General features: G+C 41.0%; 1 protein-coding gene across 1 annotated transcript in view; it reads right to left on the reverse strand.

Annotated features, from left to right (window-relative positions):
- Window positions 1-24,747, reverse strand: part of plxnd1.S (plexin D1 S homeolog) — a 96,296-nt gene that overhangs the window by 7,844 nt on the left and 63,705 nt on the right. Inside the window, exons 20-30 of the mRNA XM_018261363.2 lie at window positions 20,687-20,801; window positions 19,548-19,655; window positions 19,077-19,189; window positions 17,353-17,460; window positions 15,358-15,488; window positions 14,769-14,967; window positions 9,211-9,357; window positions 5,547-5,703; window positions 4,915-5,018; window positions 4,729-4,792; window positions 3,251-3,285 (exon numbers count right to left, since the gene is read on the reverse strand). Coding sequence (XP_018116852.1) covers window positions 3,251-3,285; window positions 4,729-4,792; window positions 4,915-5,018; window positions 5,547-5,703; window positions 9,211-9,357; window positions 14,769-14,967; window positions 15,358-15,488; window positions 17,353-17,460; window positions 19,077-19,189; window positions 19,548-19,655; window positions 20,687-20,801 — 1,281 coding nt within the window. The remainder of the gene's footprint in view (window positions 1-3,250; window positions 3,286-4,728; window positions 4,793-4,914; window positions 5,019-5,546; window positions 5,704-9,210; window positions 9,358-14,768; window positions 14,968-15,357; window positions 15,489-17,352; window positions 17,461-19,076; window positions 19,190-19,547; window positions 19,656-20,686; window positions 20,802-24,747) is intronic.

The following is a 24,747-nucleotide window of genomic DNA, read 5'->3' on the forward strand; positions in this document are numbered from 1 at the left end:
TACTTCGACTATCGAATGGTCGAATAGACGAACAATTTTTAGTTCGAATCGTTTGATTCGAAGTTGAAGTCGAAGGTCAAAGTAGCCCATTCGATGATCGAAGTAGCCAAAAAAAACATTCGAAATTCGAAGTTTTTTTTATTCTATTCGTTCACTCGAGCTAAGTAAATGGGCCCCGTGTTTTCACAGGGATTTCTATTGTCTCTGAGTCAAATGTATCACTGACTGATGTGCCTGACTGCTGCCGAGCTTGACTTTTTCCAAACAGTTAAAGCTGGCCATAGACGCAAAGGATTAGAACGATCGGACTTCCCCATCTCCCGACCTGCCACTAACCATCAGTTTAAATAAAGTAGTAAAAGAACAGATCAACGATGTTCTGCCCCTGAAAGCAATTGTATGAAAGTTTATGTCCCACAAAGCTGGTGACAGTCTCCCTCTGAAAATAGTCCGATCGGCAATACCTGCAGAGATATTATTGGCAGTCGACAGTAATCTTTTAACCTGTCCGATCTCCATGGGACGAAAAATATCAGGACTCTCCACACACAGCCCGAAAATCGTACGAATTGATGATTCATACGATCGGATCTTTGCGTCTATGGCCAGCTTAATGCATGTGTTTCTCACACGCAGCTCAATATGTGAGAGTGAAAGGTAGGAACAGCTGCATTAAAGTCTGATATGGAAATGTTCCAGGAAGATGAGAGGTGTAGCTATTTGTCCCCTAATGCTCTATGAAACCATGGTGCTCCTTATACCTGCACAAATGTACCATGCATGAGCCCCGCATAAATCTCACACAAAGAAGACACAGACCCCCTCTCAACCATTTACTTCTCTTCATTTTGTTGCTCTTTTCATTCTGAAAACATTTAGGGGCAGATTTATTAATGGTCGAATTTAGAATCTATCTGAATTTTTTTACTCTAATATATTTGAATATACTCACAACTCGAATGGGAGGTTGTTTATGAAAAAACTTGAACGTCTAAAACTCAAACTAATATTACCGACCCGAAAACTCGAATCAAACTGAAATCAAATTTGAACAAAAACTCGAATGTCAGGAAGGCTATTAACATCTTCAAATGGGTCACTGTACCTCTGCCATTGACTTCTACATGTACTCGGCAGGTTTTAGGTGGCGAATAGTCAAATTCGAGTTGTTTCCAGGGTCAAGGTATGATAAATCTCAAAGTCGAGTTTGGATTATTCCCAACTCGAATTTGTGAGTTTTGACCAAAAATCCAACTCGAAAATTCTATTTTACAATTTGAACCTTTAAATCTGCCCCTTAAATTATGCTTGTTATTTGACCTTGTTGGGTCCTTCCCTATAGTACAGAGGTCCCAGCAGAAACTGAGAAAGGGACTGTGATGTTTATAACTAATCTGGCAATTATTGTTCTGCCCCCATGTTAATTATAAATATATATATATATATATATATATATATATATATATATATATATATATATATATATATATATATATATATATATAAAAAACAAGGGAAATTTGTGCTCACCACTATTTTTTAAAACCATTAGGCGGGGGTGCAATGAGGGTGTGACCACAAAATACATATAGTCAACTACAAGATTCCTCTGCACTCAACCCATTATCAATATATTTAAGACAGAGACATTTTGTGCATACTGCTACTAAAAAATGCCTTACCCTTTAAACAACACAGGGATTGTTTGTCCATATATTGCAATATATTTAAGCTGGCCAACTACGTCAAAGTCATCCCATATCTGGCCAGTCCTACGCTTAATTTTCATCTGATTCATTAAGAATTCAATTGCTTAATTATACATTTTACAAAGGGAATAAGTTTTACCTGCAGGTAAATATATGGACAAACAATCCCTGTGTTGTTTAAAGGGTAAGGCATTTTTTAGTAGCAGTATGCACAAAATGTCTCTGTCTTAAATATATTGATAATGGGTTGAGTGCAGAGGACCTCTTGTAGTTGACTATATGTATTTTGTGGTCACACCCTCATTGCACCCCCGCCTAATGGTTTTAAAAATTAGTGGTGAGCACAACTTTCCCCTGTTTGTTATAGTTATACAGGAGCAGTGACCAGCTCCATGTTGTAGCTCCCACCCCTCCCAGCTATAGTCAGGTGATCCCACTGGTGTCTAATAAATGGGCAGCCAAGTTTGGGACTTTGAAAGCAGCTAGTAATTTGCAGGTAAAACTTAGTCCCTTTGTAAAATGTATAATTAAGCAATTGAATTCTTAATGAATCAGATGAAAATTAAGCGTAGGACTGGCCAGATATGGGATGACTTTGACGTAGTTGGCCAGCTTAAATATATTGCAATATATGGACAAACAATCCCTGTGTTGTTTAAAGGGTAAGGCATTTTTTAGTAGCAGTATGCACAAAATGTCTCTGTCTTAAATATATTGATAATGGGTTGAGTGCAGAGGACTCTTGTATTTGTCTATATGTATTTTGTGGTCACAGCCTCATTGCACCCCCGTCTAATGGTTTTAAAAAATAGTGGTGAGCACTCTCAGGTCTTAAAAATCATTAAGCGTTTTATTACTTCACAGAGGAAAAAGGTCAGATTGCTGCCCATGTTGTAAAATATGAGGATATTAGAATTTACTTTGGAGTTCCATGATCTGTATAAAAGCACCAACTCCTCGGTAACTTATAATATCCTTATAAGAGGAGTACTTTATTCAATATATATATATATATGGATGTCAATACTACCTACCGCATCTGTGAACTATTCCTACCATATTGGCAGAGCATAATACTAAAGGGCACTTAGTTTGGCATCTGTGCCCTAGAGGTACATAACAAACTATGAGCCTATATCCAGCACTTGTACAATTCCATACAAAACACATAATGGTAAACTACAAGCTGTTGCTGTCATTTCTATTTACTAATCACTATGCCAGTGAATTTTTATGGTTGCTGCAGTACAGTCAAGAGCAAGTTTAACAACACAGAGGCCCATTGTTCCAGGCTGGGTGCTTCTGTTTCCTGATGCCCTTATGTATTTGTGAAGAATAATCCTTTGCCCTCTAAGCTGGAGGACATTATTTGGGCAGGCATGCTATCCCCCTGCATTGCTGTGCTTGCTGCTCATTGCTTTATCCTTTGTACCTCTAAATTATTATCTTTGCTGTACATTGAGGCAATATTGCTCTAATATTTCCCACTACTTTAAATAAATGACAGCTTCTCTTTTAAAGAAAATAAAAGTTTCACTTACTAAATGAAAATACTTCTCGGTGTCCAAATCCTTCACTGTAAGAACAATAAAAAAGAATCTGTGATGAGCCACTGTGAAGTTAATTTAACAGTAATGAATGTTTCATTTGATATTCTACGTTCTACATATTTTTGACAGTATGGCTGACTCTGGCTGACACCTCATTTTATTTAGATATCTGTAACCTTGTTTTAAGTTAAAGGGGCCCTGACCTTATGTTGGACCTCAAAGGGGAGTTTGCACTAAAAAAATAACTGGTTTAGAGGTTAAGCAATCTGTCTTTGATGCTTGATGGCATGCTGTAGCCTTAATAATAATATAGTAATATATATGTAAAAGCTTATTTATCATCATAAATTAGCAAAACAATACAAGTCAAATAATATCTGCCAGAAGCCAAACGGGTAAAAAAAGGTTGGGGACTCCTGCTGTAGACCCTAAGTTGGATGCAGGTGACAGCTCCTTCAGCTCCTCCAGTGGCTCAAGAGCATTGTGGTACTTGGTACCAGCACTGTTGTTGCTCCCAACAGCTTCAAAGTAGGTATGCAATGCAGCTGATTATTTTGATGGCACAAAGACACATGTGCTGCCAAACAGGTTTCCAAGACTGGCTGTATTTATGCAAGACACCTATGACTAAGTACCGGTGGGTACGAAACGCGTAAGGTGGACCGTGTGGGGTCAGTATGTATCAAAATTTTTTATACAACGTTAAATAAAATTATATTTTTTTACCAATGAAAAAGCCTGGGGACACATATCTTTGATATAATTGTGTCTTGGCTGTATTTATGCAGCCAACCAAAACCCTTATCTAGAAGCCTTAAAGGGGACCTGTTACCCTAAGAAATAATTCCTAATTCTTATCTATTGTGTTTGTTAAACAGAATAAACTTTTCTTACATTATATCAATTTTTTAAATCTTTGTTGCCACCTGCCTCGGAATTCACAACCACAGCAAGGAGACAGCAGACATTGACACTGTTATTGAGATAAGCTTTGTAACACCTTTAGAACCTTGTTTATGTGCCAGAATGGGAGACTAGATGCCCATGCCTACTAGCTACACAATTATGGACTGTGAGCAGGGAGGAGGAATGTGAGGAGGGCAGTGACATGTAGGAAATGCAAAATGGAGAAATGAAAAGTGAAAGTAATTTCCTGCCTTCTATGCCTAAGGCATAGAGGAGGGGCAGGCAATATATGATTGACAGCTGAAATCTTTAAATGCATTTAGGGATGGGATGTTTTAATGTAAAAATGTATTTGGGTTTCATGATTAATTTGTGAAGGACTTTTATTATTAAACTTTTTACATCTGGGTGACAGGTCCACTTTAACAATCTTCTATCTACACGTGGCTTCCCAACACGTTCTGCTTTTGAATGTGGTTTACATGTACAGTAACAAACATTTGCCCAATTTAATTTCCTTTGATTTTACTATACAATGCTCAGTATGAAACAAATGTTCTCACCTCTGCCCAAGGTGTCATCTCGTTTGTCCTTCAGGCTCATAGCCAAGGAGGCTGCATCACAGACCTGGAGAGAGACTCAGATTTAATTAATACATATACAGACATATCCTAAGATATCTATAACACAGGGTAACCCTCCCTCTCCTAATGAGCCTCAACACCCAGTCAGTGGCCGTCATGATGTACCTTGTAGTGTGCTAATGTATTCAGCTTCTTCTTCCCATCTTCCATGAGGGATGAGTCATCAAGGTTTCGCAGAATATAACTCTTTGAGCTGGAGGCAAACCATTCTGTTGGGAAGAAGAGGCAGTAAGTTGTGATTCTGGGTAACTGACACCACTAAGTGTTTGTTATATCTTAATGCCACAGGTATACGTTTCATGTTCTTGTAAGAAATTGAATTTTCTTGTAAAAAATTCTTGTGGTATGAGAAGGTAGTTTATCAGATTAACAGTGCAAAAATAACCCCTGCATGGTAGATTTTCGTTTAATCTGTAAACCAGAGACAAATACATTAAAGAGCTGATTTAAGGGAGGATGCAGTAAGTGTAAAAACAAAATAACTATCCTAATAATTATTCATAGAATAGGCAGAAATAAGTTTCAGTGGGTTCTATTTACGTATTCTACAAATACCACCTAAATTAAACTAAAATATTCTTAACCATCAATAACAGGGTGCAGTTCAAAACCTGAAAAAATAAATAATAGTACTCTCCATCTGCATTTTCATATATTATAGAAATATTTAGGCACTGTATAATGAACCCCAGGCCAAATCCTTGTTGTGATGCAATGTCATTATATTGGACACTCACCCAAATCCACATCCTCTACTCTAGGCCACTGTGAGTAGGGCAGATTCTTGCAGAAAGCCTCCAGGATCTTCTCCTTGCACTGGCTTACGGAGTCTGTGTCCAACACACGCACGCTCAGGGAGTCCATGCAACAGCCTTGGAAAGACACATTGACGTTCTGCAAGCAAGAGACACACCAGACTGTGTAACAAACTGATAGCTGGTATTCACATGAAATAAGCAGTTATTCTCAGCTTATGATTTTTCCCCACAATTTGGTCTGTCGAATGTACAGTATCTACCTGCTTTCACTGATATATGTGATGTATTTGTAGAGAATATTTTTTAGAGAATACAGCATAACCCCCCATTTTACATTTTTCAGGTAACCAGAAAAAAATGGTGTCAATCAAGGGAAATGCATTATGCATAATATATAGGTAGGACCACAAAATAACAATGGAAAATAAGGGGAAACTTAAAATCGAGGGATGTAAAATTGAGGTTCTACTGTATTCTTTAATGCTATCTGCTTGCTCGTCTGGTGCTTGTAGGCATCTGATACTGTGTGGTATCCAACTGAATGTCCCAAGAACCAAATGAATGGATTCCACATGAGTGGCCATGTGTCAAATATATATGAAGGTCGGTATTTTTTTCCAGAAAAGGTGGCAACCCTAAATACAGTTAATTTATAAAACAGTGCCATACATCATACAGTTGCCTGTAAGGTTTACCTTTCACTTTAACTTGCTTCTCTGAATTTATACTCAGTTTACACTATTTGATTCAGTCACCAGTCCTTCGAAATTCATCAAGAAAGAGATGAGAAACTACAAATCTCACATCTTGTTCCACAAGCACTGAATCTATAGTGTATTCTGGAGAAAGCTCCTTCTAGCAATTGGCCATGCCCAAGCTTAAAGCAATTAGCAACCCAAACACTCCGGGGCAGGGACCTCCTTACTTTCGCCTCTCAGGATGCCTGGCACTTACACCAAATATAATAGGGGAAGGCTCTAATGTATAAACAAGGGTTATCTTCCACTCATTTTCACATACAAATAGAGGAAATCATTAGTGCATAGCTTTCACTTGGCCATCCCCCGGGTATATTTGTATATATTAGTATCAGATTGCTTGATTTGGTAAAAGATTTCCCCGCAGAAGCCAAAGCAATTGCATCCCAAGTGGTCATGAGTAGACGGCTTGCCATAATGATGTCTAAGGAAAATGTTGCTGTTTAATCAAGCAAAGCAGGAGCTACTATTTATATTTAAGCAGGCAACGAGCTACTATTTATATTTAAGCAGGCAAATGGCAATGTAATATATCAATATTCTGGATCAGGACACAGAACATTATGACAGTATTGCAAATAAAACCATAGCTGGACCCTGCCCACAGCCTGCCATGGTAATAAAAGCAGCTCCCCACCGCCACATGGAGATGATTTCTTGGTTTCTGTGTGATGTATGTCTGTGCATGTTCTATTGAACCTGAAATCACCACTGTGTATATCCATTTCCACGTTCAATCAATATGGCAGCCAATTATTGCCTACACTTAGGGAACGTTCGAGGGAGCTGGTATGATCTAAGCTGACACTGAGAGGTCAGAAGAGCAGAGAGCTCCAAAGGAATTTCCAGCCACAATTAGAAGACAGATTAGTCAGTGACACGTCTTTATTAAGACAAATAAAAGCACATTCCAATTAAACCAATACATGGAGTTGTCATCAAGGGTGTGTGGGGCAGGAGTTCCTCGTTTTTGTGGGTACAGAAAGGACACAAGGGAAATATCTTTTCTACATGGGGGTGAAGCTGGGGGGGGCTGAACATATAGAATTGTCGTCAACATCATCAGTTAGCTATATAGAGCCAGTACTTTACACTTGTTATAACAAATAGGGGTCTTTCAATAATTTAACAAACAAGGGGACAGTGTGTATAATAACTGGGTATAGGGCAAGGGGATTTAACTGTAGGCATTGCGTGGATATCCTGTACTCCATTAAGGGATGAGGGCTGCTAAGGTGCCTTACAGTGTATGTAATAAGGCAAGATGGTGTCAGTAAGACTCTATGGCGCCAGTCATATGATCCCCTTGGTAGAACCACAGTAACCACAAGGAAAAGACAGAAGTGCCCTTGGATACTTTAATACCCACTCCTGCCACTGGGGTTCTTTTATTTAGCAAGTCTAATGGCCTCGTTAATTACAGTGCCGGTTGAAATGCATCTGCCACACAAAGAATATAAATGGTACCAAATGATCTGCTGTGTCTTGTAGCAGAGGAAGCGATAAACAGATCATATCTGATCCTATGCTGGGTCTGTTTACAAGTGTGTGTGTTTGCCAGACATAAGGCTGCAAGCATTTCAATTGCATGGCCCCTCCCTGAGTAGTGGGCTCTCTGGTTACACCCCAAAGCTGTGCTCTATTCTTTAAATCCCTCATAGGAAATGAGCATCCTTCCCTCCCACCTTTGCCCCTTCTTCCTTTCTAGATGTGAGCCATAAATCATAGCTCTCCTGGGGCCCCGAGCCTTCATCTTTCTAATCCCTCTGAGAAGGAAACGGATGGGGCATAAAGTTATACCCTTCTTGTGTCTGGGGTGCTTCCCTACTGAAGCACACTGCGCTAAGTTGAATATATCCAACAGGTCAACTCTGCCCTTGATCTTCCAATTTGAAATGACTGAAGGGTCACCATAAATAGCTAGTTCAGCTCACATATTATATTGAGAAGTCAAGTACAAGATGTCTCAGATACCTGTGGATTCTTCTTTAGGATACGTTAATAGAAGTGCTACTTGTATGACTGACTCTGTATATTTTCAATTTCAATTCAAATAAAATATAGTAGTGATTTTAAAAGGATATATTTATAACAAGCATATGTAAGGTTACTTTATAGACTACATATTACACAACACACTCTTTTTTTTGTGTTACAGTTTCCATTTATAAAAGTTGGATTCATCACAGGGAATATCCAACAAAACTGGTGTAACATAAAATAATATACACACTATGAAAAGTGCATGGCTTATACCAGGCCGAGACAGGTTTCCATATGTGCAAGATACCTAAAGGGCAATTGAGTAACTTAACCCTTTGGCTGTTGCTTTTTCTGCAGTTTCTAAATGCACAAAACATATGATAAAACCTCAGTTCTATGGGTGAAACACTCAATCTGTTCTAAATTATAAAGAAAATAATTACTGGCATTTTGTTTTGGAAACTGTCCAAGAATGTATACAATAGTTGCATCAAATATCTGAAAATGTAGAAGTGTTTCCAGTTAGTAGAAGGCCTGTGAAGTCTCTAAGTTGCCAAATGCCCTCTGGCCTTGTTTTTCTTTTTGCAGGTCTTCAGCTCTCCCCCCACTTAGCACCAACTTAGGCACCTAAGCCATGAGTGTCTAGTGGTTCCCTTGCTTGCCGTAGCCCTTCTATCTGATCAGTTTAATTCAATGGACAGACAAGGCCCCTCAAGACCCTGCTCCCCTCCCCTAGAAACATTTTGTCTGTGGGGGACTTATTAACACCATTGCTACTTCCCCCTAATGCTAATTTCTCCAACAATTCAAACATACCTTCTGTGTAGCTTGCACCACAACTTTGGGTACTTTCCCGTCCATGGGGTGCTCAGTAAAGAGATTGCACATTCATCCCTACTCACCATAGCCTTGGCCTCAATGTTCTCTCTGAGCAGCCACTCCTCATTCAGTGTGTATCTCGCTTTCCCAGTGATGGCGTCAATGGATCCTTTATTGATTTGCTGCTTTATAGCACAGAGCAGTAAGAAAAATGGCTCTCCCACTGTTTCCTGAAAAGACAGGTAACCCAGCAATTTACTGTTACTGATTTTTTGTTTCCATGCACAGCAAACGGCACTTGAATGCCCACACCATCATCCATGTTGTTTTCATTGGGAGCTCACTTCCAAACACTGGGAAAGTTTAACCTTGCAAGGTAACCCAATAGGTAAACATCTTTGGACTACACGTTGAAAAGCAAATGTTTGATTGGCTGCTATGAGTTTTGCGCTGGTGCCAAACTGCACATTGTTTCCATAAAAAGCCACATTAATAGTCACAATGTCTTCTAAGTAATACCAGATACATGTATTGAGGTATCCTCAAAATCACTTCCCTGGTTTAATATGCCCCCTCTATTCTTTTAGAAAACAGTAACAGCAGGAGCTGCTTGATTGCTGAGACATCCTACAAGATTATGAATAGAAGAGCAACCTTAATGTTGAAAATGCCTGCTGCTATTCCATGTTATATAAGGATAATGCATAGTACAAAGAAAGGTATTAAGGCTTTGGGGGGGGGGGGAGGTAGAGGGGAAAACGATGACAGTAGACCCCATGCCCTGCAAAAACTACTGTAACTCAGATTCAACCTGTAACTCTCCAGTTGCCCAGAACAGCCAAATACTGGGAGTTGCACTTTGCCTCATGATTGAATTGGCATTGAAAATAATCTACCAACCATTACATAATATTTGGGCCCATTTCAGAATGGTGCAACTGCCGTAGTGCTGGCTGATGGGCACACAGTTTGTACTTTTTTATCAACATTTTCTCCTAAGGGGACTTGTTCAGTCCTACCCTGAAACACATAACAAAGAGGACAGGAATAGCAACCCATGACGACATGTGTAGAACAATACCCTGTAACAATGTATTAAACAGTGAATGGGATGGATCCAACACTAGCTGTCTGTGTTTTCCTAAATGCCGTGGATGGAAAATGTGTTATTGAAGCCGAATCCCCCCTCCCACCCGCCTTTCTTTCCATTTTGGATCGTCTGTCACAAGCCTAATTAAATCCGTATTTGTTTTCAGAGCCCAAGTGACAGAGCTAATCCACCTCAGGCCCCTTTCTGATGCCTCTTTTAACTGAGCACGCCATTAATGGGTTCACTGGTATCACAGCGTGACCACTGACCCCTCACTTGTAAAGTCTCTGACTCAAGGAAAGGAGAAATTGGCCACGTCTGACTGATAATTTTGCTGCACAGAGATTGAATGACTCTATGGCTTTTTGAACCAATCCTGTGCAATAACACACAAGGTCATTCCCAATGTAGCACAGCAAATTCACTTAATGACCTGTTTAAGTAAATTGACCCTTCAAGAAGCATAGTAACATAGTAAGGTATGTTAACATGTCCATCAAGGTCAACCTTTTAACTCTATTTTAACCTGCCTAACTGCCCGTTGATCCAGAGGAAGGCAAAACACCCCATCTGAAGCCTCTCCAATTTGCCTCAGAGGGGGAAACAATTCCTTCCTGACTCCAAAATGGCAATGGGACCAGTCCCTGGATCAACTTGTACTATGAGCTATCTCCCATAACCCTGTATTCCCTCACTTGCTAAACACCATCCAACCCCCTTCTTAAAGCTATCTAATGTATCAGCCTGTACCACTGATTCAGGGAGAGAATTCCACATCTTCACAGCTCTCACTGTAAAAAACTCCTTCTGAATATTAAGACGTTCGGAATCTCCTTTCTTCTAATCGGAATGGGTGACCTCGCAGTTTGATATATGTGTGGGAAAGCTAGTAAAAAGTTCAAGTATGCAGAACAATATATATATATATATATATATATATATATATATATATATATATATATATATATATAGATATATATATATTCATAGACCACAAGGTGCACACCGTTTACTTCGGTACATACCTGGGTGCCTGCCGAGTTAGGTATGTACATGTATGCAGAAAGGCGGCACTCACAGGGTTTTTTAGTCAAAAATAAAAAATTCTTTATTGATCTCAACGTTTCGATCCCCCACAGGGATCTTCGTCAGGAGTATACAAACAAACAACCAGAGGGCCCCTCCACCCCCACCATTTAAAGCCATGTGTGAGCAAACGGCGCCAAAACCAGCGCACGTGGTTGCTAGGCAACCAGAATTGTTGTCAAAACATCTGTGTAACATATAAAGTAGAAGTGCAGGGTATGAAGGACATAGAGGACACAAGACAAAGAGAAATAGAGCATAATAGTTCCTAACCGTATCCAAAACGGTCACACCGTGCCCTTTAAACGCCATATCGTTTCCCTTCATGTGCCATCCAATCAGGACTCTCGCCTGGGACGTTCAGTCCAATCCTATTGCAGCAAAGAGGTGGGCGTGCGCATCCGTGCGCATCTGGCTTCAGTATGCCGTTCTGTTGTTATGGTCCCGTTGCCTAGATACCCTTTGCCTGCAGGGAAACCGAGTGCCGGTAGTGACAGCCTGCGCAGCTCCCTGTGCTAGCCGACACCACTTACAGCGCTGGATCCTTAGTCGCAGGATTGACAGCTACGGCTGTCTTACCGGTAGGGCTTGTGAGCAGGGACGTATAGGGCATAATCCCACGAGGCAAGTAGCAGTAAACATTAGTTTAATATAGAAACGGCATACTTCGGTCAAAAACCCACTTATGATTGCGAGCGAGGTCATCATAAGTGGGTTTTTGACCGAAGTATGCCGTTTCTATATTAAACTAATGTTTACTGCTACTTGCCTCGTGGGATTATGCCCTATACGTCCCTGCTCACAAGCCCTACCGGTAAGACAGCCGTAGCTGTCAATCCTGCGACTAAGGATCCAGCGCTGTAAGTGGTGTCGGCTAGCACAGGGAGCTGCGCAGGCTGTCACTACCGGCGCTCGGTTTCCCTGCAGGCAAAGGGTATCTAGGCAACGGGACCATAACAACAGAACGGCATACTGAAGCCAGATGCGCACGGATGCGCACGCCCACCTCTTTGCTGCAATAGGATTGGACTGAACGTCCCAGGAGAGAGTCCTGATTGGATGGTACATGAAGGGAAACGATATTGCGTTTAAAGGGCACGGTGTGACCGTTTTGGATACGGTTAGGAACTATTATGCTCTATTTCTCTTTGTCTTGTGTCCTCTATGTCCTTCATACCCTGCACTTCTACTTTATATGTTACACAGATGTTTTGACAACAATTCTGGTTGCCTAGCAACCACGTGCGCTGGTTTTGGCGCCGTTTGCTCACACATGGCTTTAAATGGTGGGGGTGGAGGGGCCCTCTGGTTGTTTGTTTGTATACTCCTGACGAAGATCCCTGTGGGGGATCGAAACGTTGAGATCAATAAAGAATTTTTTATTTTTGACTAAAAAACCCTGTGAGTGCCGCCTTTCTGCATACATAGTGTGTGTGTGTTTGTATGTTTCATCTTTTTTCATCAATTCACTTAATCATGGTTTAAGATAACCAATACTAAAGAGGTGCTATCCTAGGCAGTCTGAATGGACAGACACTACGCTAAAGATAAATACATGCATATAACTAACCCATTGGTAGACAACCTGGGGGTCTATCGCTGTCAGGTTCTGTTCTTTTGTTTTCTTGCCCACATTGCTAGACACTTTATGTAAGATGTGAAGCACCAGGACCCACAAAATAACTGGTGAGTGGCATATAATGGGTGTTCTCTTGATTTCACATGGTATGGAAATACTTCCCAAGAGAAGAATATGAATGACATTAGCTCCAAGTCCCAGAGGAAGTTATGGGCTAAATGTCTGCTATGCTTGCGTGCGTTATAATCCTTGGAGACCTTGGCTAAGAACACTTTAAATTGAAGGACCTTTGGGGTACATATTTCCATAATGTCAACACACAAAGAATCATGCCCAGAGGTGTCACACTTGCTCTCTGGAGGAACACAGACAGTTTAACATCGAATGTTATTTTTATTAAACCCAAAGCCAGTGCCTGAGTAATGTCACGTTGAAAGAGCCCGCCTGGGTGTTAAATGAACCTCAGACATACAAGAGGCACTTTAGGACAGAGCCCTTATTTGTATTCAGTCTTACACCAACACACTAAAGGTGGCCATACACACAGATAATCTCACATGATAAAAAGTGCATGTATGGGGGCCTACTGATTCTGACCTGATCTGTGTATCATTAATATTATTTGGTTTGGGGATCAGGTAGATTTTAAAATTTAACCTGCCAATTCAGACCCGACAATATAAAAGTTAAATGCTCAGTACTGATGTTTCCGGGGCAGGTATGCAACTTGTCCTTTGATTATTACTTAAAGGGGTTGTTCACCTTTGAATTAACTTTAGTATGATGTAGAAGAGAGTGATATTCTGAGACAATTTGCAATTGGTTTTAATTATTTGTGGTTTCTGAGTTATTTAGCTTTTTATTCAGCAGCTCTCCAGTTTGCAATTTCAGCAAACTGGTTGCTAGGGCCAAATTAACCTAGCAACCATGCATTGATTTGAATAAGAGACTGGAATATGAATAGGAGAGGCCTGAATAGAAAGTGGAGTAATAAAAAGTAGCAATAAAAATAAATGTGTAGCCTGTTTTTTTAGATGGGGTCAGTGACCCCCATTTGAAAGCTGGAAAGAGTCAGAAGAAGAAGGCAAAACTATAAAAAATAAATAATGAAGGCCAATTGAAAAGTTGCTTAGAATTAGCCATTCTATAGCATGTAAAAAGTTAAGTTAAAGATGAACCACCCCTTAAATTACCACTACCAGGTTTAGATGGCAAAGTATGCTGGGAGTTAGAGTAAGCAATGGCAGCAGTACTGCAGATCCCACTCTCTAACTATTCTGCTCCATCTGATTTATAGGTTTTATTTATTTATTTTTCAAGACCTTATGCTTCCTGTGGAGTATTTTTATATATTCCCTTTGTTATATATTATTGCCACTTCCCGTTTAGCACGGTTTTGCAAGACAAGTGAAAGGTCAAAGAGAGTAGACACAATAAGCTCTGATCTGTATTTGAGTTTGTTGGCTTCCAGTTTAGGAAAACACAATGAGATGCAGCATGGGTGGCCCATACCACACAGACCCACCAAGCTACAATTTTAAGACCTCAGCCAGCTAATTGTTTAAGTGTGTACAGATTTAGAAGTGACATAAATATGCTATGTGCTAAATACTACCCTTGTCAAAGCAAAGAAGTATTGGTATGGGGTGATTTAAAGCCTGTAGTATGGCCATTCTTTCTGTCAGCATCACAGCTTCCCAAAGTTAGGGACTGGAACTTCCTGAGGACTAGCTTGAAGGACACTTATGGTGAGATTTAGAATAAATGGCTATTTACTTTCCCAATAATTGGAAAAATGTTTTGATTGATTGATAAGAATTATTGGACCTTATGCACACATTATTTATTTTACAGTATCTCATTTGTAAGAAAATAGATCTCCATACCCTGAGACAGCTGTACATACAGATGGACATCCAGTTGGTGAGCATCTTCTCGACCACAGACTCAGTCCTACGCAGCATGAGTTTAGGGTTTTTGGAGGCTGAAGAGTCTATGAGATCCACCAGAAGATCCTTCATAATACTTGTATAATACTCCAGCTTCCCGTGAAGAGCAATGGTGAGCAGAGAAGCCAAGTTGCATCTGTAAAGAAGAGAAGAGTCAGCAAATAACAACAGTGGTTTTATCATATAATTCTGATTTTCTTTAGATTACTAGCTGTCATCAGGAAATTTATTGTAATTCTGGGGCATGGTGTTGCTGTAATGTCATATGTCTTACAGTTATTGTCTTTTGGGACACCACTATGGTTGTTACCTCACACTAGTTATAGTTGAGTATATTGTCAAGTTGGTGATAATATGTAACATGTGGTTAAAAAAGAGGAAGAGGAGCAGATGTGTGCATTGCTGAATATTTGGTTTCTTTTATAAATATATATATATTTTTTTTTTTTCACATGATCTGTAGATAACTTAAATAGTTTGTTGCATAATACTTTTTGTGCAGTTTTCACATGACCCTACTCCATACCTGTCTCGGACAGCAAAGTCTTTTTGAAACTCTACAGCATGGATGAACGTGATCAGGAAGTGCCTGTTGTTAAGCAGAGTGGACAGTAGGGTAATTCCTTCCTCCATATTTGTCCGGCAGTTCTCCGGAACCTGAAAAATCAAACATAACGAGATACGTGATGGAACCCTGAGAGAATTTTGAACCATTTCAGCCATATACAGATCTTAAGAAATCAACATCTGCCTAGGATAACAAACATTATTTCTTTCTAGTTTTTACCCAGATTCCTGTATCTTGCACACCTACGCACAATGAACTGTCTGCCGAGTTGTTAACAATGGCAGTCTTTTCCATATTTCACATGATTTTAATGGTTAAGGTGAGGGGATGTCCACTAACCAACACTACTGAAGTTTTTTGATCTCTTTCATTGTTCCTTCAAACTGAAATTCCAGCAGTACATTGTCTGTAACAGTAGAAAACAAAGTATATACTCCTGTGTGTCTATTCTCCTTCCTTCTCACCGGCTGCTTTTTTAGGCTAGGGGCACACGGCGCGATTTCGCCGCGATTCTGCGCTGGGCGAGTTGTCGCTGCGTTTTTTAAGCCGAAATAGCTTTGCTAACTTTGGCGCTGGCGTCAATGCAAATCGCGGCGAAATCGCTGCGCTAATTCACACGCGGCGATTCTTTTTCTACTATCGCCCGGAAACGCCCAGCGAGGCAACTTCGGACGACAATAGAAAACGAATCGCCGCGTGTGAATTAGCGCAGCAATTTCGCCGCGATTTGCATTGACGCCAGCGCCAAAGTTAGCAAAGCTATTTCGGCTTAGAAAACGCAGCGACAACTCGCTTAGCGCAGAATCGCGGCGAAATCGCGCCGTGTGCCCCTAGCCTTACGAACTGGCTTTTTAGGTTTTCCTTCAGAATTGCATTGTTCTATGTCCTGAAACTATATGAGACACTTGGGGCTCCTGCCAAAGCAAATGGCCCGTTCTTTCTTTTTTTTGTGTCTATAGATCTTGAGCAGGAGGAGCATTTGAGATTTACAGTTCACAAAACATTAAACGACTGGGAGAAGAGGTAATTAGAAGTATAAGTGACCTCACAGACATTTGCAGTGGGCTGTTAATTCTTAAAGGGAAACAATCACTGTTTTTCTTCTGAAATCTCAAAAGCATCTTTGTCTCGTGCTTTAAATTTGTTGATTTTCTTTCTTGATTTGCTTGTGTTTACCGTTATTATTTGCAAAGCTGCCATCAGTAATCAAGGAGCCCCATACTAAGTTTGTATGTGGGGGTGAAAATGATAAAAATGCCCATGATACACAGCCATGTCTCTGATCTGCCCCAGCCTCTCCCCAATCATACAAAACACTCGTTCTTTTTCAGCCCACAAATTGCGCTTTTACATTTCTACAACAGGGCCCCTGACTGCAATACCCCCTGTAAGTAATTCCACCGGCACACAGGTCTTAGTTGCAAGCAGGGACAACCCTTGCTGTATTTTATTTGCGTGATGCAACGTTTCAGGGTGATCCCCTTTGTCAAGCAATATACGATTTGGAGAGCCAGGGTGTTAAAGCTGGTAACTATACCTGTTGCAATACCCCCTGTACCCACTGATGGCGACCCTGATTATCTCTTCCCTTCAATTAAATTACACACCATATACAAATGTATACTTATAGACAGTTATCTACATTTCCACAAAGGAAGTATTTAATCATTTTAAGTTGTATCTATGAAATGTAGTAGTTGGAAGACAATCGATATGCCTCTGGGCATGTTTAGTCTTATATCAAGAGGCTATTTGGACTTTGCTTCTGTAGTTTGAGGCATAACAACCCTAGGAAAGACATAAAGCTGGTTTTGGTGAGAGGGGAGATTTAAAGGGCCACTTAGCATTACAGGGATCTTCTACAACAGCTACATCAATGATTTTTTTTGCATTTAAAATTACACCTGAAGCCTTGCCTCCCCAACAAAGCTACTCGACTCATTTTCTACTTACCTTCCACTCTTCACATAGTAGTGGGTGTGTCTCTGGCACCTGGAACCCGAACTGGGTGTTAAAGTTCTGTGTGGGCAGGATATAGCGCTCTTCATACAGAGATGAACACTGTGAAAAGACACTGAAGATGACATTTTGCTTGTACCATAAAGATATTATGTCCTTCAGACCATGTTGCCACAACTGAATTTCATTAGTCTATGAAAGAAAATTGAAATGTAGACCAAAGTCCAAAGGGCTGTTTTTTCCAGCAGAATATGCTTCTGATTTGAAGGCCCTCACCCAGCCAGACACCCTTCTCCTCAATTCAGAATTACATTGAAATAAGCAATTACTTGGATAGACTCATATATGCTGGTATGATATGGTCCAAGCCCTCCGATATGTAAACATCACAAAACAGATATATGTGCAACTTGGCCAAATACATACATAGCCAAAGTGCACATTCATGACCTATGGAACTACCAGAATGTAAAGCCCCTTTCCTTCTCAAAGGGGTGAATAGATGATTAACTATGGGTTTAATTATCCAAACTAATGGTTTTGTTGAAGGAAACATGTTGAGATGAGAATACAGTTCAGAGAGCTGTCTATAAGAGCAGAACTAACATGGAGTGCCACCACAGGCAACTGTCCAGATACCGGCAAAGCTGCAGTTGTTGGTTAATTAAGTTTGTGGGATATAGAGTAGAAAAAGACTGAGACAGCAGTGCTAGATATCACAGAAGCAACAGCTGAAGGCTGCCAGGTGCTGTAGGAATTTGAAGTTCAAGAACTCCTGAAGGGCCATAACAAGCCCTCACATAGTCTGTCTTCCCCAGCCCCACCACCAGAAAAGATGGCCCTTTATTAAAGAAATGAGCAACAAGTAGCCAGCAGCAGATAAACATTCTGCTCACCCTTTGTCCTATGTAAGATTCTTAGCATAGAAACTATGTTGGAAAAAGAGCAACTAAAAAATTAGTGCAGAGCATAAAGCTACACACAGACTGGAGTCTCGCAAATTAAGGCATCCTGCTATTTCTCCATTTTAGTGGGAAATGAGTACTGGACAATTCAGCAGAATTACAAAGTGACTCAACAGTGAGCACTCACTTTGTTTGTTAGTATTACTTCCTCTGTAGAATGTTATTTTTGACATCAAAATTTGCTCATCTGGACATCTGTCACATATTGGGTAATGCTGAGCTTTTTGCTCTAGGATTTTTTAGTAGCCCAATCACGCAAGGCAAAAGAGTCAAAACTGTCACCATTGCTTTCATGTGAATCAACTGAAAGTGCTTATACAAGAACTTTTGACGGCCGTTTCTTGGAACCACAGACTGCTTTATTTTCTGATGACAAATCAATGGGGCAGGAGTCATTTTTGAATGTTTTGGCACAGCTTCCAGGGCTACTAAAAAGCTAGCCAGACAAAGCAACTGAAATTGCCCCAGTTCCCATTGCACTGAGACCCATCACCAGCTATCTCAATCAACAGGCAGTGTTATTGAATCATTTATATTTTCACTGAAAATCAAACAGTAACACTTGCAGCCAGATTACTATTGTAGATCAATAAATGCCTGAGATTCAAGTGGGGCACCAGTCTGTCCCATAACAACACATTGCAAGTGATATTTCTTCAAGCTGGTGCAGTCAGATGGCAAAAGAGAGATAAGGTGATATTTAAGTCCATTAAATAATTTTGCTGAGTATCTTGGTAGGTGCATCAGCCTTACCTTTGGAAAGAAGGTGCGTGTGACAAAATGCTTGTATTCCAGGAAGGGGATTCCCTGACTGCGATTTAATTCCTTAGTTAGGTCTGTCATGTCTGTCTGTAGCTCAGCAAATCCTAAAAACAAGACAGACGATAAACATAATCCGCACAACTATCGGCATGTCTCACTCAATCATAAGCTTAAGATTTGTAAAATAGAGAAATCCCTTAAAATAACAGTAAATAATTAAGGTTGAAATCCATCAGTTAAACAATTTTCTCATGGCTGAATGATCTTGCAAAGACTTATAACTATGGACCAGTTCCTCTGTAATAAAGAAAGATATTATCTTCTAATTATTATTTATATCTTCTAGAAAAGCAGCAGATAAATATACTGCAATTATCATAAAAAGCTATTCTTTCATCAGTGGAAAATCCCTTCTCTCCAGTGATGCTTATACCCATAAACCCATTCTGGAAGACCTCTTACCTTTCCGTATTTCATCTCGGATCTGAGATTCCATCTCCTCCATCTGAACTAGAGTTTTCTGCCAATAGCGCTCAGCTCTACGACTCTTAGTGCAGAAAACAAACAGAGCTGGAGAAAAAGAATGGAGAGTGGAAAGCTAAACAAAATCAGCCAGAAGAAATAAGGGCACTGCAATATCTACCTCTGTACAAGTAATGGCTTCTAGATGGTTTAGGGCTAAAGATACATGTGTTTTGATGTTAAGTATTTGAAAAAATGAACATGGCAAATATATATATTTCTAAGGGACCACTACAATAAACTCTTTGCTAATTTATTGAACAGTAGATCTTTCCAATGGATATGAGGGCATCCCTTGACTTTAAGCGGCTTCACTTTAAAGGTGAACAGAACTCAATATCACTGGTAAATTCTAATTTTTTAGGAAGGACAGGCACATTTCTGGCCTGGATGGGGATATTACTTTTTCACGGAGGAGGGGGAAGGGCTGCAGTTGGGATGGGAGAGATCTAGTTTGGTTGCAGAGTCCAGGGTGGTGAGCTCTTGGGGTCAGGTTCTTCACTGGGCTCCAGGTACACCAGTCAGAACAAAACCCAATGTCAATGGTAAATTCTAATTTCTTAGGAAGGACAGGCACATTTCTGGCCTGGATGGGGCAAGAACTTCTTCACCGAGGAGGGGGAAGGGCTGCAGCTGGGATGGGAGAGATATAATTCTGTTGCAGAGTCCAGGGTGGTGAGCCCTTGGGTCAAGTTCTTCACTGGGCTCCAGGTACCCCAGTTAGACATCACTTTTTTCCCTTTCTAAGGCAAATTGGATATACCTTCAGATGGTGTTTATTTGCATTCCTCTGAAACAGCAAGAGGCATGACTTAAAACTGATGCCTCACAAATTTTTTAAACTAAAGTTCCTGATGGCTTTTGGATGCTGAAGGATGCTGTGATTTGCAGTAGACAAAAAAGGAAGGTTATTGAGTTTGGCATTGCCAGTGTAGATAAACTTAACATACCTTCAGATTCTGAAAGATAGGACCTGTCATCACATCATGTGCTATCCTTGGTGTTGTTTTGCTAATGCTGGACACAAGCTTATCCCTACTGTGAGGAATTTCAAGCAGGGGGGATGCGGCCCAACTTACCGACCACGGAGAGGAGTAACAATATACTGCAGATGACTATGGAGATGATGATTGACGTGTCTATCCCGGCCAGGTGCAGAGTGGTGATAGTCTGATTGAATTTGCCAACTTGTATCTGTGAAAAGACCAAAATGCACAGGTGTGTAAGGAGACCTTCTGGATGTACAAACCTGCCCAGCTCCATGTGCATGAGCTTAGCATTTAAGCAGCATTTATAAGTTGCAAAGATTTCTAGGCGCAATGAAGGAATGTACATAACAGCTGCAACTGCAATGGATTAGGCAGGACTATTTCAGAGGGCCAGATTCAGAGGTATTCATATACAGTGAGTTACAGCAGCATCCATATTAGGCTGATGGCACCTCAAGTTCCATATGTCAACACCTGCCCAACCAAGAACAACAATGTGGATGTTTTAATGATGTTGCAGCTCCTTTTTAAACACTTAGGGGCAGATGTATGAAGGGTCAAATATCGAGGGTTAATTAACCCTCGATATTCGACTAGGAACTAAAATCGTTCGACTTCGAATATCGAAGTCGAACGATTTAGCACAAATCCTGCGATCGAACGATCGAAGGATTATTCGATCGAACGATTAAATCCTTCGAATCGAACGATTCGAAGGATTTTAATACAACGATCGAAGGAATATCCTTCCCCATAGGCTAACATTGACTTCGGTAGCTTTTAGCTGCCGAAGTAGGGGGTCGAAGTTTTTCTTAAAGAGACAGTACTTCGACTATCGAATGGTCGAATAGTCGAACGATTTTTAGTTCGAATCGTTCGATTCAAAGTCGAAGTAGTAGTCGAAGGTCGAAGTAGCCCATTCGATGGTCGAAGTAGCCCAAAAAACACTTCGAAATTCGAAGTTTTTTTAATTCGAATCCTTCACTCGAGCTTTGTAAATGTGCCCCTTACTGTGTTATAGATAGACCTTTTCCAAGAAGCTTTTTAATTAATTGTCAGATTGTTATTTTGCTTCTTTCTAGAATGCAACTGAAAAGTCAGCCAGTTGCCAGGTTTACTGACCCCCCCAAAATAAAATAACAAAAACACCACATTTAGGCACATCTAAAGCCACTTCTTGCAACCCGTCTACATCTGTTCAGATGAAATATACAATGCGCCTATTCCTGATAGGGAACCCTGACACTACAACCAGAGATAGCACCAGCGTTCACATAGTGGCCTGTGTAAAGTAATGCATACTTGCTCCTAAAGAATCAGGCCTAGAAGTAATTTTGAGGCTGTATGTTGAAAGTGACACCTACCATCAGCGCTGCCATCAGGGGGGCACAGGGGGTACATCTGTACCAGGCCTGGGGGCTGTGCTGCACTTTTTGAATCAGCTGGCCCCCCTTGACAGTGCTGAACTGCCAAAGTCCCGAAGATCCGAAGACCTGAAGTCCCGAATGGAGCCAAACCCGCGAAAAGACCCTAGGCCACAAAAAGACCCGAAGTTGAAGTCCTGAAGCCATAAAAAGACCCAAAGCTATGAAAAGAGCCAAAGCTGAAGCCCCGAAGCTGCAAAAAGACCCGAAGCCACGAAAGGAGCCTAAGGTAAGTTCCACTGAACACCAATGTGTTTTTTTATTTTATTAAACCCTGGGCACTAATGTACTTTATTATTTAATAATATATAGGCCCCTGGCGCCAAAGTTTTTTCTTTTTTAATTTATAGATGGGGGGGCCTGACCACCAATGATTTTTTTAACTTATAATGGGGTCCTGACCACCAATGGTTTTTTGTAACTTGTATATGGCAGGGTTTATCATTTTTAGCACTGTCTGTGTGGCCTTTTTATTGTGGCGTGGTTTGGGTGAGATCTGGGGTGGGGCTTGGGTGGGCAGGGACCAGGGGGCGCAGAAAATTTTGTTGTACGGGGGGCCCGTGATTTCTGATGGAAGCCCTGCCAACTAAACATTATTATATTTGCTTCCAATTTGTGGCGGAGGGTTTATGCAATTGGGTGTGGTGTAACGCATCAGCCACAATTGTGTCAGGCGCATCACCTTCTTTTGGACGCTATTACTCTGGAATGGTGGGAACAAATGCTGAATTGTGGGTTAAAAAAACATGGCGAATTATGCCAGAAACTGCACATTTAACACTGCCCGTGCACTAGTGAATAAGTCCTATTGACCGTTTTACTTTTCTTATTATTGTTTACTACACATAGTTTAGTCATCTTCTTTACTGATCATACTAAAAGCTAATACTCAGGTGAACTACCCCCTTAACAGCCAGTCCCATTAAAGCGATGCCGACCTAATAGATGTTCAAAAGCTTCCTTCAAGAGTCTCCCAATAGAGGTCAGTACAGTAGGAAGAATATGAAACAGACATAGGGTTATCCTAAATGTAGAGGTTGAATAGAGGGTGAGGGTTTATAGAAACTTGTGAGAATAAAGGGAGTTTCTATTTGGCAGTGACTTTATCCCAAAATGTCCAAGCTGTATGGAGAATTCCAGCTGGCTGTCTTTTACAGAAATGTTATGACCAATGCCTTAGGGGAAAAGAATTGCTAAGAATAAGAGAAGAACAAGAACTATTCAGAAATTACTTTTCCCCCTTAAGATATCATGTATATCACGAGAAGTGTGATATACAGTGTGACTCAAATGTGTCCAGGCTCTTAAACCCAGTAACCGTTTACATTGGTTACAGGCAGCACCGCAATGACATCCCTATATTGTATACAATGGATATCCCAATTAGTCATTTCTCATGTTTCATATGTCAATTCTGTTCAATGAGAAGTTATCTGCAGTCAGAATTATCCATTTAAATTACTGTGTTCCATTGCCCTTGCACAGGGTCAATTTTCCAACACCAACAGGACCTTAGCCTTTGCTGGGATTGTTTTACTAATTCTCCTTTGTCCTGTAACCAGATCCTGTCATGTAAACAGGCTGCTGTTATCTTTGCGCATTATTTGTACAAGTGACTTAAGGGCAAGGGCACACGGGCAGATTCGGGGAGATTAGTCGCCCTGGAGACAAATCGCCTCTTCTTCGGGGCGACAATCTCCCCTAACTGCCTTCCCCTACCTTTCTACTGGCTATAATGAAAAATCGACAGCGGGATGGCACTAGCGGCCCTTCTTTTCTGAAGTTGCCTGAAGTTTCCTTGTGAGGCAACTTCAGGCGAAGTTGGAAATGAAGTGCCGCGAGTGCCATCCCGCTGGTGATTTTTCATTATAGCCGGCGGGAAGGTAGGAGAAAGCAGATCGGGAGACTGCCACCCTGAAGAAGAGGCGATTTGTCACAGCGACTAATCACCATGAATCTGCCCGTGTTACTCTTCTTCGAGTAACTAATCTCCCCAAAATGGCTTCCCACCAGCTAGAATGTAAATCAACACTCAGATAGCTCCGGTTTTCCGAAGTCGCCCGAAGTTTCCTTGTGAGGCAACTTCGGAAAACAAAGTGATCCGAGTGCTATCCCGCCGATGGGAAGGCATTTCGGGGAGATTATTTGCCTGAAGAAGAGGAGACTTGTTGCTGGGCGACCAGTAGCGATCCTAGAGGGGGCGGGCCCTGGTGCGTGACGCGCAGCCGGGCCCCGCCCCCCTCCGTACGGCCGCATTTGGCCGCATTTTCATCGGCGAACGGACTGCTGGGGGGGCCCTGAGGGGGTGCGGGCCCTGGCCCGCTCGCACCCCCTGCTACACCGGTAGTTCTGCCACTGTGGGGCGACTAATCTCCCCGAATCGCAGCTTGTGCCACCACTCTTAAGCAGCCAGGAAAATAGGAAGAAATGTCAAAATTGGACCCTCTAGATATGTCTGCATTACAATTTCCAGGACACTCAGACTGTACTTGATCACTGGAGCTGTAGTTCACCAAATGGAGCAGTATGACCTCAATTTAGAGAGAGAGTGTTTCTTTTAGAGGGATGGTTCACCTTTAAGTTAACATTTAGTATGTTATAGAATGGCTAATTCTAAGAAATTTTTCAATTAGCCTTAATTTTTTTCTTTTTTATGTAGTTTTTGAATTATTTGCCTACTTTATTCGACCTATCTAAAAACAAATACTCTGTAAGGCTTCCACTTTA

The sequence above is a fragment of the Xenopus laevis genome, chromosome 4S (genome assembly GCF_017654675.1).
Source record: "Xenopus laevis strain J_2021 chromosome 4S, Xenopus_laevis_v10.1, whole genome shotgun sequence".
NCBI lineage: Eukaryota > Metazoa > Chordata > Amphibia > Anura > Pipidae > Xenopus > Xenopus laevis.